The sequence below is a fragment of the Symsagittifera roscoffensis genome, chromosome 9 (genome assembly GCF_963678635.1).
Source record: "Symsagittifera roscoffensis chromosome 9, txSymRosc1.1, whole genome shotgun sequence".
Lineage (NCBI taxonomy): Eukaryota > Metazoa > Xenacoelomorpha > Acoela > Convolutidae > Symsagittifera > Symsagittifera roscoffensis.
In genome coordinates, this window is record NC_087070.1 from 33,533,935 (window position 1) to 33,552,051 (window position 18,117).

Below are 18,117 nucleotides of genomic sequence, written 5' to 3' on the forward strand. Positions count from 1 at the left end.
TGATCGTTTTTGTCTTCGTGCCTTCTATTATACAAAAAAAAACTTAAATTAAATTATGCCTTAAATTTTTTATAGAATTGTTATACCGTACGAAAGACTCTTTGCGATCATTTTGTTCCAGTCTTGATCTTTTTAAAGTTAAACAGAATTAGATTATTCAAATTGATCTTTTGAACAAAACACAAGACGGCTTCGGTTGAATCTTTTTCATTATTTCCGGCCTCGCGAAATTTGTTTATCATTCAATTTAAAGCATAGAGCAGATTTATAGAGCAATTTAGAGCATAGAGTTCAATTAGACTAAGTTTTCAAATTTTATTGAATTGATATACGATTGAAATACTAAGCGCAAACAATTTTTTCCCGTCTTGATCTTTTTAAGTTTAAACAGAAATCGGAAAATCAGATTGATTCAATGAACAAATTTCAAGCCTGGCTCCTTGTAAGTTTTTTTCATTTTTTCCAGTCTCGCCATTTTATTTTTATGTAAATTAGAGCACAGAGCAGGTGAATTAAAAAAATTTAGAGCATAGATCAGGATTAAATAAGGCTTTAAATTTTTTTTTATAGATTTGATATGCCGTATGAAAGACTTTGCGCGAATAATTTATTCCAATCTTCATCTTTTCAAGTTTAAACAGATATCGGAAACTCAAATTGATCCACCGAACAGAACTCAAGCCCGGCTTTAGTTCTACTTTTGTCGGGTCTCGTAATATTTTTTTCACTCAGCTTAGAGCATAGAGCAGATGTATATAGCACTTTGAAGCATAGGGAATAATAAAAGTATCTTTTAAAAAACTATTGAGATGATATACCGTGTGAGTCTCTGCGTGAAAAAAGTATTCCAATTTTTTTAATGGTAAACAAAAATCCGAACATCAGAAATGATCCACCGAACAAAACTCAATGCCAGTTACGGGTGTAAGTTTCATTTTTTCCGGTCTTGCAAAATTTTTTTTTGTTATTAGAGCACAGAGCAGATGAATAGAGCATTTTAGAGTACAGAGCAGAACTAAATTACGCTGTAAGTTTTTTAACGAGATAATATACAGAGTGAAAGACTCGGCGCGAGCAATTTATTTCAGACTTGATCTTTTAGAGGTTAAACAGAAATTGGAAAATTAGATTGATCCACTGAGCAGAACTCAAGCCCCGCTCCGGATGAAATTTTTTTATTTTTACGGTGCCTCATTTTTTTTCTCTGAAATTAGAGCATAATACAGATGAAGAGAAGAGCAGTTTAGAGCAAATAGCAGAATTAAAGTGTGCTTTCAAATCTTTATAGAGTTGATAAACAGTATGAAAAACTCTACGCAAACCTTTCAACCCAGTCTTGATCTTTTTAATTTTAAACAAAGGTCATGACTTTACTTTGATCCACTGTGCACAAACCCCGCTCTGGGTGTTTTTTTTCTCATTTTTTCCGGCCCCTCAGTTTTTTCTTTGAAATTAGAGCGTGGAGCAGATGAATGGCAAAACTTACAGCATAGAGCAGAAATCAATAATGCTTCAAAAATTTCATAGAATTTATATACCGTATCAAAGACTCTGCGCGAACATTTTTTCCAGTTTTGATCATTTTAAGGTTAAACAAACGTCAAGACTTCGATTTGATACTTTGTGCAAAACTCAAGTCCCATTCCGGGTGTACTTTTTCATTTTTCTCGTCCCACAAACTTTTTTTCCTCAAAATTGGAGCGTAGAACAGATGAATAGAGTAATTTACAGCTAGATCAGATATAAATTAAGCTTTAAAGTTTTTATAGAGATGATATATCGAGTAAAAGACGCTGCGCGAGAAATTTATTTCAGTCTTGATCTTTTTAAGGTTGTACAGAAATCGCAGAACTAGATTGATCATTTGAGCAAAACTCGAGCCCCACTCCGGTAGAAACTTTTCAATTTTTGTGGTCCCGCATATTTTTTCTTTCAAGTTAGAGCAGAGAGCAGATGAATAGAGCAATTTGGAGCAAAAAACAGAAATAAATTATGCTTTCAAATCTTTAAAGAGTTGATATACAGTATGAAATACTCTGCGCAAACATTTCAATCCAGTCTTGGTCTTTGTCTTTTTAAGTTTAAAAAAAGGCCATGACTTTACCTTGATCCATTGAGCAAAACTCAAGCCCCGCTTCGAGTGTACTTTTTTATTATTTACGGTCCCGCAATTTTTCGTTATAAAAAAAGAGCATAGAGCAGTTGAATAGAGCAATTTAGAGCATGGAGCAAAAATAAAAAATGCTTCAAAGTCTTTATAGATTTTATATACTGTATGACAAACTCTGTGGCCACATTTTTTTCCAGTCTTGGTCTTCATAAGATAAAGCAAATGTCAAGACTTCAAATTAATCTACTGAACAAAACTCAAACACTGCTTCGGTTCTATCTTCTCCGGTCACGCAAAATTATTTTCACTCCCAATTGAGTATAGACCAGCTAGATAGAGGTTTTTAGTGCACAGAGCAGAATTAAATAATGCTTTAAAAAAAATTTATAGAGTTGATATGCCGTATGAAACTTTTTGCGCGAACAATTTATTCCAATCTTCATCTTTTTAAGGTTAAACAGATATCGGTAACTAAAATTGATCCACCAAACAGAACTCAAGCCGGACTTTAATGGTACCGTTTTTGGTTCTCGCAATTTTCTTTCACTCAGTTTAGAGCATAGAGCAGATGTATATAGCACTTTAGAGCATAGGGAAGAATAAAAATATCTTTTAAAAGTATCATAAGAGATGATATACCGTGTGAGTTTCTGCGCGAAAAAAGTATTCCAGTCTTGATCTTTTCAAGGGTAAACAAAAGTCGGAACTTCAAATAGATCTATCGAACAAAAATCAATACCCACTATGGGTGTACTTTTCATTTTTTCCGGTCCCGAAATTTTTTTTCTTTGTAATTAGAGCATAGAGCAGATGAATAGAGCACTTTAGAGCAAAAGCAGAATTAAATTATGCTTTCAAATCTTTATAGAGTTGATATACAGTATGAAAGACTCTACGCAAACATTTCAATTCAGTCTTGGTCTTTTTAACTTTAAACAAAGGTCATGATTTTACATTGATCCACTGAGCAAAGCTCAAGCCTGGCTCCATCTGTACTTTTTCATTTTTTTCAGTTTCGCCATTCGATTTCCATTTAAATTAGAGCATAGAGCAGATGAATATCAAAACTTACAGCATAGAGCAGAAATAAAAAATACTTTGAGTTTTTCATAGAAATTGTATCAAAGACTCTCCGCGAGCATTATTTTCCAGTATTGATCATTTCAAGGTTAAATAAAGGTCAAGACTTCAAGTTGGTCCACTGAGCAAAACTCAAGTCCCACTCTGTTTGTACTTTTCAATTTCTCTGGTCGCGCAAATTTTTTTCTTCGAAATTGGAGCATAGAGCAGATGAATAGAGTAAATTACAGCTTAGAGCAGAGAAAAGTTATGTTTTAAAATTTTAATAGAGATGATATATCGAGTAAAATACTCTGCTCGAGGAATGTTTTTTCAGTCCTGATGTCCTAAAGGTTGAACAGAGATCGGAAATTTAGATTGATCAACTGAGCAAAACTCAAGCCCCGCTCCTGGTGATTTTTTTCAATTTTTACAGTTCCGCATATTTTTTTCTTTCAAGTTAGAGCATAGAGCAGATAGATAATAGAGCAATTTGGAGCAGAAATAAATTATGGCTCCAAATCTTTATAGAGTTGATTTACAGTATGAAAGACTCTGCGCAAACATTTAAATTCAGTCCTTAATTTTGAAAAAGTTCATGACTTTACATTGATCCACTGAGCAAAGCTCAAGCATCGCTTCGAGTGTTTTTATTCGTTATTTACGGTCCGGCAGATTGATTTGAGAAAAGAGCAAAGAGCAGACGAATAGAGCAGTATGGAGCATAGAGCAAAATTAAAAAGTGCTTCAAATTCTTTAAAGAGTTTATATACTGTATGAAAGACTCTGCGCCTAAATTTAGTTCCCTTTTTTGTCTTCTTAAGGTTAAACAAAGGTCAAGACTTCAAATTGATCCGCTGAACAAAGCATAAATCCGGCTTCGGGTTTACCTTTTACGGTCAAGCAAAAAAAATTTTGTTCCCAATTGAGCATAGACCAGATAGAAAGAGGTTTTTAGTGCATCAAGGAGAATTAAATAAAAGTTTTAAATGTTTTTTATTGAGTCGATCTGACGTATGAAACACTTTGCGCGAACAATTTATTCCAATGTTCAATCTTTTTGAGGTTGAACAGATATCGGAAACTCAAATTGATCCACCGAACAGGACTCAAGCCCGGCTTTAGTTGTACCTTTTTTGGGTCTCGCAATTTTGTTTTCAATCAGTTTACAGCATAGAGCAGATGTAAATAGCACTTTAGAGCATTGGGAAGAATGATGCTTTAAGATTTTTACAGAGATGATATATCGAGTGAAAAACTGCTTGGCAAATTTTATTTCAGTCTTGAACTTTTAAAGGTTAACCAGAAATCCAAAAATCAGGTTGCTCCACTGAGCAAAACTCAAGCACCGTTCCGGGGGTAGTTTTTCATTATTTACGGTCCCGCAAACTTTTATTTTGAAATAAGAGCATAGAGCAGATAAATAGAGCAATTTAGAGTATAGAGCAAAATTTTAAAAAGGTTCAAAATCTTTTTGGAATGTATATACCGTATGAGAGGCTCTGTGCAAACTGAGCAAACCTCAAGCCCAATTCCGGGTGTATTTTTCGTTTTTTTTTGGTACCGCAAAAAAAATTTCACTTCAAAATGAGCATAGAGCCGATGAATATAGCTATTTAGATCATAGAGCAGAACTAAATTATGCTTTGAAAATTTTTTATAGAGTTGATATGCCGTATGAAAGACTCTGAGGGAACAATATTTTCCAGTCTTGATCTTTTTAAGGTTAAACAGAAATCGAAAAATCAAAATGATCCACCGAACAAAACTTAAGCCCGACGTCAGTTGTACTTTTTTGGGGTCTCGCAAGTTTTTTTTCATTCAGTTTAGAGCATAGAGTAGATGGTTATAGCAATTTAGAGCAGAGGGCAGAAAAAACAATTCTTTTAAAAATTTTAGAGACGATATACCGTATGAAAGTCTCTGCGCGAAATATTTATTCCAGTCTTGATCTTTTTAAGGGTAAACAGAAATCAGAAAATCAGATTAATCCACAGAAAAAAAATTAAGCCCGGCTTCAGTTATACCTTTTTTGCAGTCTCGCCTTTTTCCTTTCAAATTAGAGAATAGATCATATAAATAGACTATTTTAGAGCTTAGAGTAGAATTAAATTAAGCTTTATAAGATTTTGACAGAGGTAATAAGCCGTATGAAAGACTCTGCACGAACGGTTTATACAAGTTTTGTTCTTTTTTGACTTGAACGGAAACCAGAAAATAAGATTGATTCAATGCACAAATATCAATACCGGGTGTGTTTTTTACTTTCTTTTCACGGTCTCGCAAAAGTTTTTTTTCATTCGAACTTGATCATAGAGCAGATAAATAAAGCCATTTAGAGCATAAAATAGATATAAATCTTGTTTTAAAAATTTTGTAGAACTAATATAACGCATGAAAGATTCTGCGCAAACATTTTATTCCAATCCTGATCTTTTTCAAGTTAAACAGAAATCGAAAGCTTAGATTGAGCCACTGAACAAAACTGAAGTCCGGAATCGGGTGTACCTTTTTCCTTTTCGTGTCTCGGAGATTTTTTTTTCAATTTAGAGCATGGATCAGATGAATAGAGCAAGTTAGAGCATGAAGCAGAGTTAAAACTGGCTTTACAAACCTAATAGAGTTGCTATACTATAAAAAAGACTCCGCGAGCATTTTACTCTAATCTTGGTCTTTTTAAGGTTAAATAGAAATTGGAAAATCAGATTGATCCACAGAAAAAAAACTTAAGCCCGGCTTCAGTTATATCTTTTTTCCAGTCTCGCCTTTTTCCTTTCAAATTAGAGCATAGATCAAATAAATATACTAATTTAGAGCTTAGAGTAGAAATAAATTATGCTTTAGAAGAATTTGACAGAGGTAATATGCCGTATGAAAGACTGGACGAACTGTTTTGTTCGAGTTTTGTTCTTTTTTGAGTTGAACGGATACCAAAAAATAAGATTGATTCAATGCACAAATATCAATACCGGGTGTATTTTTTAATCTTTTTTACGATCTCGCAATTTTTTTTTTCATTCGAACTTGAGCATAGAGCAGATGGATAGAAGAATTTAGAGCATAAAATAGATATAAATCTTGCTTTGAAAACTTTGTAGAAATAATATACCGCATGAAAGACTGCGCAAACATTTTATTCCAATCCTGGGCTTTTTCAGGTTAAACAGAAATCGAAAGCATAGATTGAACCACTGAACAAAACTGAAGAACGGAATCGGGTGAACCTTTTTCTCTTCCGTGTCTCGGAGAAATTTTTTCATTCAATCTAGAGCATGGATCAGATGAATAGAGCAAGTTAGAGCATGAAGCAGAGTTAAAACTTGCTTTACAAACCTAATAGAGTTGCTATACCATAAAAAAGACTCCGCGAGCATTTTATTCCAGTCTTGGTCTTTTTAAGATTTAATAGAAATGGAAAAATCAAGTTGATCCACAGAAAAAAAGCCCGGCTTCAGTTATACCTCTTTTTCGGGTCTAGAGAATTTTTTAGAGCATAGAGCAAAATGGAGCATAGAGCAGAACTAAATTAAACTTTAAAATCTTTGTAGAATTGATATACTGTATGAAAGACTCTACGCCAACATTTTGTTCAAGTCCTGGTCTTTTTCAGGTTAAACAGAAATCAAAAACTCAGATTGGACCACTAATCAAACCTGAAGCCCGGCTTCGGGTCAACCTTTTTCATTTTTGAAACTCTTGTTGCTCCATAATCTTAGTCCGTCTGCTCTATGCATTTAAGTGAATGAAAAAGAATTTGTTTTTGAGAGTTCGTTTTCATTCACTTAAGAGTATAGAGCAGATGGAAAGAGCAGTTTAGAGCATAGATCAGAATTAAAATTTTATTTAAAATTTTATAGTGTTGATATGCCGTATGAAAGACCTTGCACGAATATTTTATTCCAGTCCTCGTCTGTTTCAGGTTAAACAGAAATCGAAAGATCAAATTGAGCCACTGAACAAAACTGGAGCCCTGCTTCGGTTGTACCTTTCTCATTTTCGAGTCTCGCGAGTATTTTTTATTAATTTTAAAGCGTAGAGCGTAGAGGTGATTTACCGCTTGAAAAACTCTGCGCGAACAGTTTTTTCAGGTCTTTGTCTTTTTAATGTTAAACAGGGATCGGGAACTCAAATTGAACCACCGCAAGTGCAGGCCCAGCTTTGTTTGTACCTTTTTTTCGGGTCTGCAAATATTTTTTTATCTAATTCAATTTAGAGCATAGACCATATGGATGGAGCAAAGTAGAGCATAGAGCAGAATAAACTCAAGTTAAAAAACTTTTTGTAGAGTTGATATGCTGTATGAAATACTCTGCGCAAGCATTTCATTCCAGTCCTGGTCTTTTTCAGGTTAAACAGAAATTGAAAGTTCAAATTGAATAACTGAACAAAACTGGAGCCCTGCTTCGGTTGCACCTTTTTCCTTTTCGAGTCTCGCGAGTTTTTTTATTCATTTTAAAGCATAGATCAGGTCGATAGAGCAGTTTAGACATAGAGCGGTATTAATTTATGCTTTCAAAAATTTATCGAGGTGATATTTTATATGAAAGACTCTGCGCGAACAGTTTTTCCAGTCTTGGTCTTTTTCAGGTTAAACATAAATCGAAAGTTCAAATTGTTTGAACCACTGAACAAAACTGGAGCCCTGCTTCGGTTGTACGTTTTTTTCTTTTCGAGTCTCGCGAGTTTTTTTTGTTCATGTTAAAGCTTAAAGCAGATGGATAGAGCAATTTAAAGCATACCGCAGAGTTAAATTAAGATTCAAAACTTCTTAAAGAGTTGATAAAACGTATGAAGCAGATGAAGCAGATGGAGTAGATGGATAGGGCAAATTAGAGCATAGAGCAGAATTGAATTACGATTTAAAAACTTTACAGATGTGATATGCCATTTGAAAGACTCTGTGCAAACATTTCAATCCAGTCTGGGTCTTTTAAGGTTAAATAGAAATCGGAAGTTCAAAATGATTCACTAAACACAGCTCAACCCGCGCTCCCGATATATTTCTTAATTTTTTCCGGATTCGTAATTTTTTCTCTCAAATTTTTTATTGAGTTGATATGCCGTTTTGAAGACTCTGCGCGAAGATTTTATACAAGTCTTAGTCATGTTAAAAAAAACGATGACATTTGATGATCATAGAGCAGATGGATAGAACAACTTAGCGCATAAAGCAGAGTTAAATTATTGTTTAAAAAGTTTATGCAGTAGATATACCGTATTAAATTTTCTGCACGAACATTTTAATCCAGTCTTGGTCTTTTTAATGTGAAACAAAGATTGGAAGTTCAAATTGATCCAATGAACACAATTCAAGCCCGACTACGGGTGTACCTTTTTTCCAGTCTCGCGAATTTGGTTTTTCGTTTATTTACGAGCATAGAGCAGATGGAGAAACGACTCACTTTGTGCGGTAACAAAAGCTTACACAATTTTGTTTTTAAATACTTAGAAAATTAATTAAGTATTTGTTATTTTGGGTTTCTTATTCCGTTTGCAACGAAATGGCTGACTGAAATTAAGCAGATTTAGCGCTGTTCTTATAACAATAACAGTTCTTGGCCCATTCCGTGGATAAGAAAGTTTTTTCCATTTCGAAAAAAATAGTGTATTTCCGACCGGATAGGTCGTTTGGTCAAATTTGTTGGGCAACTCCTTAGTCCACGGTTTAATCCTTCTCCAACCCTTTATTTTTGGCTCAACATATTTAGGAAACATTGGTAGGAAACACTGGAGTTAAGATTCATATAAAAATAATGCAATCAGTCAAAAAAGTGATCTGACTAAATAAGCTTACCAGATCAGTTTACCAGATTTATTTAGGGTTTAGTAATGAGTCATGAAGGTGTAGTGTGAAAAATCTTCCAACTTCATATTCCACTTACCCGCCAAAAAAAACCTATTATATATGGGATTATCGAGCAAATATGATAGAACAACAACATCTTTCGGGTTCATCAAGAAGTTAAGAAGACTCTTTCATCATTAAAATGACTTCAGTTGCATAGAATTAATTTTTTCTGAATTTACTAAATTTTTATTTTTATCTAACGCAAGATCTAATCAAATGATCCTGAAAAACTCGTTTTACTCGATAATGCTTTTGTGAGATGAATGCATTTATATCAAATTACAAAAACTCTGATATAGTTTTCTGCAAACAACTTTGTTTTTGAAAGAAAATTTCCCAGAAAAAATTTTCTAGAATTTAACCAGGTTAAGCATTATTTAGTTCTCATACCTTAGCTTGCAAGGATGAGTAAAGTTTTCGCCTTTTATCGCTATATGTTATTGTCGTTTTTTTAAATAACAAACTGCCAATTGAAATTAATTGATGACATTTGAATTGCACTGCACATAAATGACTTACTATGTTACTGCGCACTTAATTGTTTTTGGTCAAATTTTTGAATTGTTTAAATTTTTTTCTCTTTCTTTGACTTCTTTTCATTCAGTGTTAACTTAATTATGCATGAGGTTGTTTTTTTTCAGACTTGTATCATTTATCTAGAAAAAAATTCCGAAAATTTTTGATTTTGTACTTCATCATTATAATTGTTTGTTTCAGGGTGCTATTGGAAAGACATTCTCTACTGCAGCGGCATGGTCCAGAAAAAAAGTGAGTCGAATTTCCATTTTGAAGATTTAAAAAAAAACAACTGCTTTTTTCAAATTTTTGTCTCGTTTTGCAAAAACATTTTGATGACCATGTTAAGATCATCGAAACGACCAAAAAGTTAACATCTATCAAATAATACGAACTTGAATCATACATTCAAACAAAACTGCTCGGATCAGACGAAGCCCTGAATATTCCGACTGCCTTTTAAGATCTATGGAGCAGTAATAACCTAAAAAAAAATAAATGTAACAAAAAAAATGAAATTTTTTTCTTCTAAAATTTGAAATTTCTAACAAAAATCATCCCCCCACACGCCATATAACGAACAAAAGGATAAATTTCGCCTTTTGTATTAAATCAATTATGTCAAATAAGCTTCTTTCAACCAATTTGGAATTATTTTTAAAACGGACTAACTCTCCGCTTACGCGTTAATAGCGCGAAATATATCGCGCGTTCATTGTCCCAAATTGGCCAAAATGGCATCTTTAAACCCCATAAAGTTACAAAAATTGTCTCAGGTGAAATATTTTTTCAAATGTAAGCTCAGGGCATTAACACCTTTTGAATGATAGTTAAACAATCCGTCAAAAATGGCTAGTTAAAAAGTCGAAATTTGTCTGAAGAAAAAAAAACCCACCCCGAGCACAAATATTCCGTTACTTTAGTATCGAAAGTCGGAACAATAAACTCAATTGATATACTTTGAATGATTATTACGAATGATTTTTTTAGTGAAAAAATTCTATAAATTATAAAGCGTCTCATTCTAAATCTCTCTTCACATGTTCCGAGTTTCAAAGAAAGTGCGAAATAATTTTTCAACTGTGAATTTTGTAAAACTGTGTTCACTTCAGCTGGTGGATAATATTGTCTCAAGCTCAAATTAAAGTTGTGGGATTTTGAAGATTGCCAATTAGCCAACTTAGGATAATTAACGCGCGATATATTTCGTGCTAACAACGCGTGAGCCAAGTTTAAAACCATCTCAGTAATTGTTCCAACTTGAATTGATGAATGCTGTTTAGCCTATTTCAATTCGAAATGTATCAGTTTGTATTTAACATAGCGCGAGGGGGATGGCTTTTGAAAAAAAAATTTTTTTTGAAAATTTCGTCAGTTTTTTCTAAAAGTGATCAACATTCCATAAGGGTTGAAAGGCAGCTAAAAAAATTCAGGGTTTTGTCTTGATACGAGCAGCCTTCTTTTATTTTTGTTGGTACCTCAAAAACTGAACCGACAAATCCATGTTCAAATACAATGATCAATAAGCCAAGTCACTAAACTGGAGAAGTCTTTTTTAATATTCAAAATGAGTTTCACAAAAGTTTTCCCTTAATAAAGTGAAGAAACTTTTATATTCAAATGAGCCGACTTATATTCAAATGAGCGTTTTGCTTTTATCTGTTCGCGTTCTGAGTCAATAACTATAATAAAACAATACAATAAAACAAGAGATGGCTCGGTATCCGAAACTTTACAAGAAATAATATCGTGCAATTTATTTTGCAAAATTCAGTCCAATATTTTACACGAAAATGGGTCATTCAACAGCTTTTGTAGACAAACAAGAACTACAATACAACTACTCAATTGCTGAAAAAAACCAAAAGAAGATGAGACTCTCATATAGCCTAACAAAGTTTAAAACGGTATAATCTTTTGGGTTTTGATAAAAACATTTTTACTATAAAAATACTAAAGTTTTTAAATTTTGATATAAATGTCACTCTTACTATAAAAACATTACTATAAAGCGGTTTTCAAACGTTTAGCACAGAATTTTGGAGATTATAGCTTTTTATACATAGTTGGGCTACATAACAAGATCGCTATAATTTCTTTTTGTTATCAATTGACCAAATAGTTGTGGCGCAAAAATTGATTGCCTTATAAAACCACAAAAAAACAACAATTTTTGCCTAAAAGTTTGAAATCCTGTTTTATAAAAAAAAGTTGAATGATATTATTTAATTTCTTTGTTTTTCCCTCTTGCAAAATCAGGTTTCACAAATCATCGAGTGATGGATTTGAGTAAACAATCATTCTCAAGTCTTCTCAATCTTGATTCGATTTGCAATGAAAAGTGCTGAACTAGCTAATAGCCTACTACATTTTTAACATCACTTTTCCAAGATATCAGCTCATCGCTTTCTCCATGCCGAACTTTTCAAAAAAATCTTTAGAAAAGTAACCCGAGATTTCCACAACTGATCTGCAGTGAAATAGTTAAAATTGGTAAAACATCGGACCATGAAATTACAATTTTACAATTGCACAAAATTTTGGGATGTCAGTGCATCAACATGTCACTGATCGGAATAACCTGGGCAACGTGCACTGCAACAGCTATTCCTATATTTTTAATTTGAACTTTCGTTTCAGGCGAATAATTCCACAGTTGCAGAATATCATCCACTCAAGATCATCAAGTCGGCTTTTAAACTGAACCAGGAAGATAAATATTTGCAGTTGAGAAGCAGCTATCGAACCTGTTTGCTCATCTAATTGTTGATTCTCAATTGATGCAACCAAAAATCAGCCAAGTTATCAATTGGGATCAATTTCTTTAAAATGAACGAAAAAAATGAAAGACACCACAATCTTTAATTCAGCATTGCCTCCTCATGATTTTTAACATTGCTGTATTGAGCTTGAGTCATACCATATATGTTGCAACGTATGATTTGCATGATGAATTTTTTTCATATCTTACCAACAGCTTGCATAACGATGAGAAATTGTTTTTACACAAATTTAGTCCGCCAAAAAGCTATTTTGAGGGTTTTCGAAACAAATGTATGTGCTAACCATGATTTGTCATTTTCCATACAAATCATGCATGTATGTGTATCGTTGCGCATTATCTTCTGTGATGGGCGACCCGGGATTCTAAAAAGTGAGCTATTGACCAAACATAGTAGAAGCTGCAACAAAACTAATTTTCTATCCAGAGCGGATTTCTTCACAAAACTAAATTTCGCAAACACTAGCGAGAACACGACAAAAAGCAGCTCTATAGTTCTAAAAAGACAAAAAAAATTTAAAAAAATAAGCCTCGAATTAGTAAAACCTCTGCGACGTCTCGGACTTTAATCTACGACCTACTGCGACCTAGAAAATATGAGTCTCACACGCTAACCACTCAGCCACGGACGCTTAAAAAATCACAAACACTAGCTACAGAAAAGCCCGAGAGCAGATTCTAAGACAATTCCAATGCTATAGATTGTGATTATAGCAAACAGGTCCACAAGTGAACACTTTTAATGAACACTTTTATTTGCGGGTTAGGTTAGAAAAAAAGGCACGCGTAAAGCAATAGCGTAAACAAAATTTTGTATAACAGGGCTAAAATAAATTTTGTATTTCATTGCAACCCAAGGGTTCTGACGGCGCCAAAACTAAGCATCAAATTGCAAGTAAACAGATGAAAAGACTAGAAGAAAATTATTTGGTCAAGAGAATGTTTTAAGACCACATTTTAGGGATTCTATCCCCTCACAAACCAAAGGGTCCCCTCTTTGTTATTATTTTATGCTATCCATTTTCGGCTGACCAACCTAAAAACTTCTAAACAATATATAAAAAATGAAGGGTAGCGCGCGCCAAAAAAAAACGCAATATTTTGGTCAAATTTTTCCAAAAAGAGTCCAAACATTTTTTGACTTTATTTAAAACATTTGCCTGCGGCGCAGAACATCACAATTTGGCTCAGCAGCAAAAATTAGACAAATTAATTTCATATGTTTGGGGTCTTATGCCCAAAACGGACCATAATCAAAATTTTCATATCTTGAGTAGAACTTGTGCTGTTAAATCTGGTTGGCTGAAATTAGCCATTCAAAATCAAGCGACATGTTTAGGCAGTTCAATCAAAACAACTAGCAGATAAAATAATTAGCCGAAATTACCAAAATGTGAAACTTTGTCTAAAATAATTTTCTTTCAAACAACTTGGGAAATTTTGCCCCGACGAGAAAATTATGTAAAATGGCTTCAACAGAATAAACAAATTTTGGCCCACAATTTCATCTACTTGAATTTTCTAATGAAAAAAAAAACTGTACCATGTTATTTGAATTTGAGTGTCTGATTAGCCAACTTTGAGTTCTACTTTGAGTTCAAGATAAATGTAGAAAAACCGGTTTTTGATTTAAAAATTTTCTGAAAAATTATTATCTGAACTGGTCGATGAGAGGCAGACCCTTTGTCTCTTTGCCTAATTATTGTAGTTAAAAATCAACAAGTACAGTGAAAAAAACTCTTAATTAAACTTTTTCAAAAACTAATTTTCAGCTATGAAAAACTGTTTTTTAAAGCTTCTTTGACCTAACAGGTATAAAAAACGTAACGGCTGCAAAATTTTTATTAATAGAGAAGGTTGTTGATAATATTCAATTTTAGTTTTTCTATTTTAATATTAATTCAATTATAAACCTATGTTAAAAATCGAAAAATGTTTGGAAAAATCAAAAAATGGATTTACCGAAAATCAAAAAACAAAAAATCAAAAAATAGAATCAACCCGTTTTGTTACGTTCTTCATCTTAAATAATTGTAATTGGAACATTCTGGGTTAATTGAACAGCAACAGGGCAAATCAAGTTGAAGTGAAATCAGCAATCAGAGACAAATTTTGATGAAAAAGTTTCTTTGAACTAAAGCTTGTTGAAACCAAACAGAAAACAATACATATGCGGAGAAATCAAAATGAAAAAGCAAAAACTTGATATATCACGCAAGTATCACCTAGAATTTTTGATGTCGAGAAAAATCACAAAGATTTTTTTTGTCAGCTATAAGTCAAAGAACTGAAAATAAACATTTATTCTGGCGCTTGTAATCGTTTTTCTGGGAGTGATTTCAGTTTTTTTTTGAAGACTGATTATTTTGATCTGAAAAAAGACAAAACATTTTGGCTCGTATTATTTTTTGTTCGTCAATGATCTGATAGGATAAACGCATTCAAGTTGCCAAAAATAAATTGTAATAAAATCTTTTTTGGTTTTGCTCTCAAATATGAAAGTTCCTGGTTTGAATTACAGAGAATATCAAATTATTCAGGGGCGGATCTAGGACTTTCTCGAGGGGGATCGGATTTTCAAAAAAAAATTGACGACCTTTTTTTTAGATCGACCTTATTGATTTTTCGAGCTCTCCCAAAGCACTTTTTTGCCCCTATTTTGGCTAATTTTTCTACGCCGCAGGCAAATTTTTGAAAAAACATTCAAAAAAGCCGTTTTTGGGCACTTTTTGAAAAATGTTGACAAAAAAATCGCGTTTTTTTTGGCGCGCGCTCCCCCTCAAAGTTAGTATATATTGGCGCCAAAGGCGCCTTTAGAAAAATTTTAGGGTCGGTCAGCCAAAAACGGATTTCTGAAAAAGTATCAAAGGGGGGACCCTTTGGGTCGGCAGGGGGTGGAATCCCTGAGGGGGGGGCCTAAATCCGCCCCTGAAATTATTCATGATTTTCATATCCCTCAAAAAAGTTTTTTTGGGTTCAATTGGCTAGCTTAGGGTAAAAATTGTTCACATGGGCCATTATTTGTCTCAACACATCTCAATCGTCTACATCAACATAACAAATAAACAAATCGCAGAGGAGCTATCAGTAGGCCTCAACAGCCATGTCAAAGCCAGTCCAATTGTATTATCCCTCCTCATTCCAGACTCATCAAAAACGGTAGCATGAGAAAAGTTTTATAGAGAAGTGCCATGTTGACCAGTTTTTTCACGGTTACAGCTTCTTGCAGTGTGTGTGAGACAAATGATGACCCATCCATTCTAATTAGGTAACGTATGAACTCAGGGTGGACGGGTCAAAATTCATCTCACACATATAACACAGGGATATAGCTAAAAAACAAATTGGATCCGTGCTTTCATGGAGATAGAGCATTGAGACGTGTTGAGCAAAATTTGGCCCATATGAACAATTTATCACTAATTTAGCCAGGTGAGTTGAAGGAAACTTTTTGAGGGTCATTTCATCTGTCATTTTTATTCTTTGTGAGGAGCCCAGGCCATCCTTAATTTGAGAGCAAAAAAAGTGATTTCAGGTTAAACATTTCAAAAACATAAATATATCCCGACAAAATGATGAACAATCCATCTTAAATTAGCCATTTTTATTAATCATCGTGATTGCCTCCAAGATGTATTCTGACATTCACGTATAGCTAATTTAGAATGAATGGGCCATCTTTTGACTGATACACAAAGCAATGGGCTGATATGTCAAACAAAAGGTTAACTTGGCATCACTTTCTATGTTTTGTCACTGAAATTTCTCTCAGGTGAATCAGTTTTTTTGGTATGTTGATGGACCGTTGAGATGTGTTGAGACAAATGTCGGCCCATATGAACAGTTTATTACTAATTTAGCCAAGTGAGTTGTAGAAAAATTTCTTGAATGTACTCATTATGAGCAATTAAATTTAAAACATCCTAAGACATCCTAACCACCATAAAAGAATTTACTTTCCTTTAGTAACACAACTTGAATTGCTCAATTTTGTGATGAGAATAACCAAACTACAATTGCAAAAATTCCAAGAGTTTATCAGTTTTATAATACAAACAAGACTGCTCGTATCAGGGCAAACCCCTGAAAGATCCAAATGGCTTTTAACGTTTATGGAGCAGTAATAACATAAACAACACAAAAAAATTAAATGAAATAAAATAAATGAAATACTTTTTCTAAAATTTGAAAATTTTTTGATGAAAATCCCCCCACACGCCATATAAAGTACAAAACAATAGATTTCGCTCATTGTAACAAATCAATTATGGCAAAACAGCTTCTTTCAACCAATTTGGAACGATTTTTAAGACGGATTAAATCCCCGCTTACGCGTTAATAGCTCGAACTATATCGCGCGTTAATTGTCCCAAATTGGTCAAAATGGCCAAAATGACAACATTTAAACCCTCATAACTTTACGAAAAATGAGCTCAGGTAAAATATCTTTTCAAATTTGAGCTCAGGACAACAATAGCTTTTGAATGATATAAAAATATTCCGTCAAAAATGGCTAGTTAAAAAGTCGAAGTTTGTCTGAAGAAAAAAAAACCCACCCCGAGCACAAATATTCCGTTAGTTTCGTATCGAAAGTCGGAACAAAAAACAATCATCTTTAAAATCTATGTAATCTCAAAAAAAGGAAACCAGAAAAATCATTGTTTTTTTTCTGAAATACTTAACGAAAAAAAAACGGAATATTTGTGCTCGGGTGGTTTTTTTTCTTGAGACAAATTTCGACTTTTTAACTAGCCTTTTTCGACAAATATTTTTTTTGATATCAATCAAAAGGCATTGTTGCCCTGCGCTTAAAATTGAAAAATTATTTCACCTGCGATCAGTTTTTGTAAAAAAATATTGGAGTTCAAAAACTGCCATTTCGGCCAATTTGTGAAAATTATCACGCGATAAATTTCGCGCTATTAACGCGTAAGCGGAGATTAAGTTCGTCTTAGAAATTGTTCCAAACTTGGCGAAAGAAGTTTATTTGCCATAACTGAACTGTTACTAGGAGCTAAATCTATCACTTTGTACATTATATGGCGTGTGGGAGTATGACTTTTACAAAAAATCTCAAAATTTTTATTTTTTTAAAAAGTTTCACTTTATTTTATTACATTTAATTTTTAAAAGTTTTTACTGCTCCATAAACCTTAAAAAGTAGTCGGAACATTCAGAACTTTGCCCTGATACGAGCAGCTTTGTTGTCATTGCTTCAGCACTAAAACCAAAACTCAAAAGTTGTTTGAATGGCGTCACCAGGGCGCTTAGAAAAATTAAGGCTAACTCAAAAAAAATGCGGGGGGCTACTTAAAAAAAATGATGCTTTTTTGGTTACCGTGTTGCACGCATTTTTTGTATGTTTTGTGCAGTCATCTCATACCTTTACGTGTTTTTCTGAAACATGGTCGTTTTTGCCGGTGTCTTGCTTGTCTGTCGATCTGACTTTGGTTGTGTCTGCTTGCATGCATTGGCAGTCGTGATTCGGCTGCGACACCAACTCCATTCCCTCGTGAACAGTTGCAGCCCCCTTTTGACGCGATATGTACGTCTGAAAAAGATGACAAAGTGTTCATTATAATAATACTAATAATAATAATCCTAAGAATAATCATCATAATTGTCATAATAATAATCATAATAATAATAATTATAATAATAATAACAATAATAAGCATAATAATATTAATAATAATATTAATAATAATCATAATAATAATAGTAATAATCATAATAATACTCATAATAATAATGATCATAATCATAATAATCATTATAAACATAATAATCATAATATTCATA

At 33.3% G+C, this 18,117-nt stretch overlaps 3 protein-coding genes across 9 annotated transcripts in view; 2 read left to right on the forward strand and 1 right to left on the reverse strand.

Annotated features, from left to right (window-relative positions):
- Window positions 1-12,462, forward strand: part of LOC134854537 (uncharacterized) — a gene marked incomplete in the record, with an annotated part of 16,151 nt that extends 3,689 nt beyond the window's left edge. The window contains 2 exon segments of the mRNA XM_063870833.1: window positions 9,735-9,785; window positions 12,174-12,462. Coding sequence (XP_063726903.1) covers window positions 9,735-9,785; window positions 12,174-12,181 — 59 coding nt within the window.
- The window catches only part of LOC134854597 (protein Hook homolog 3-like), a 377,820-nt gene that overhangs the window by 18,813 nt on the left and 340,890 nt on the right, over window positions 1-18,117 (forward strand). The gene's annotated exons all lie outside the window — the stretch shown is intronic.
- The window catches only part of LOC134854214 (protein O-glucosyltransferase 3-like), a 72,481-nt gene that overhangs the window by 5,994 nt on the left and 48,370 nt on the right, over window positions 1-18,117 (reverse strand). For both annotated transcript variants that reach the window (XM_063870381.1, XM_063870380.1), the window contains one exon: window positions 17,699-17,866. In XM_063870381.1, coding sequence (XP_063726451.1) covers window positions 17,699-17,866 — 168 coding nt within the window. The remainder of the gene's footprint in view (window positions 1-17,698; window positions 17,867-18,117) is intronic.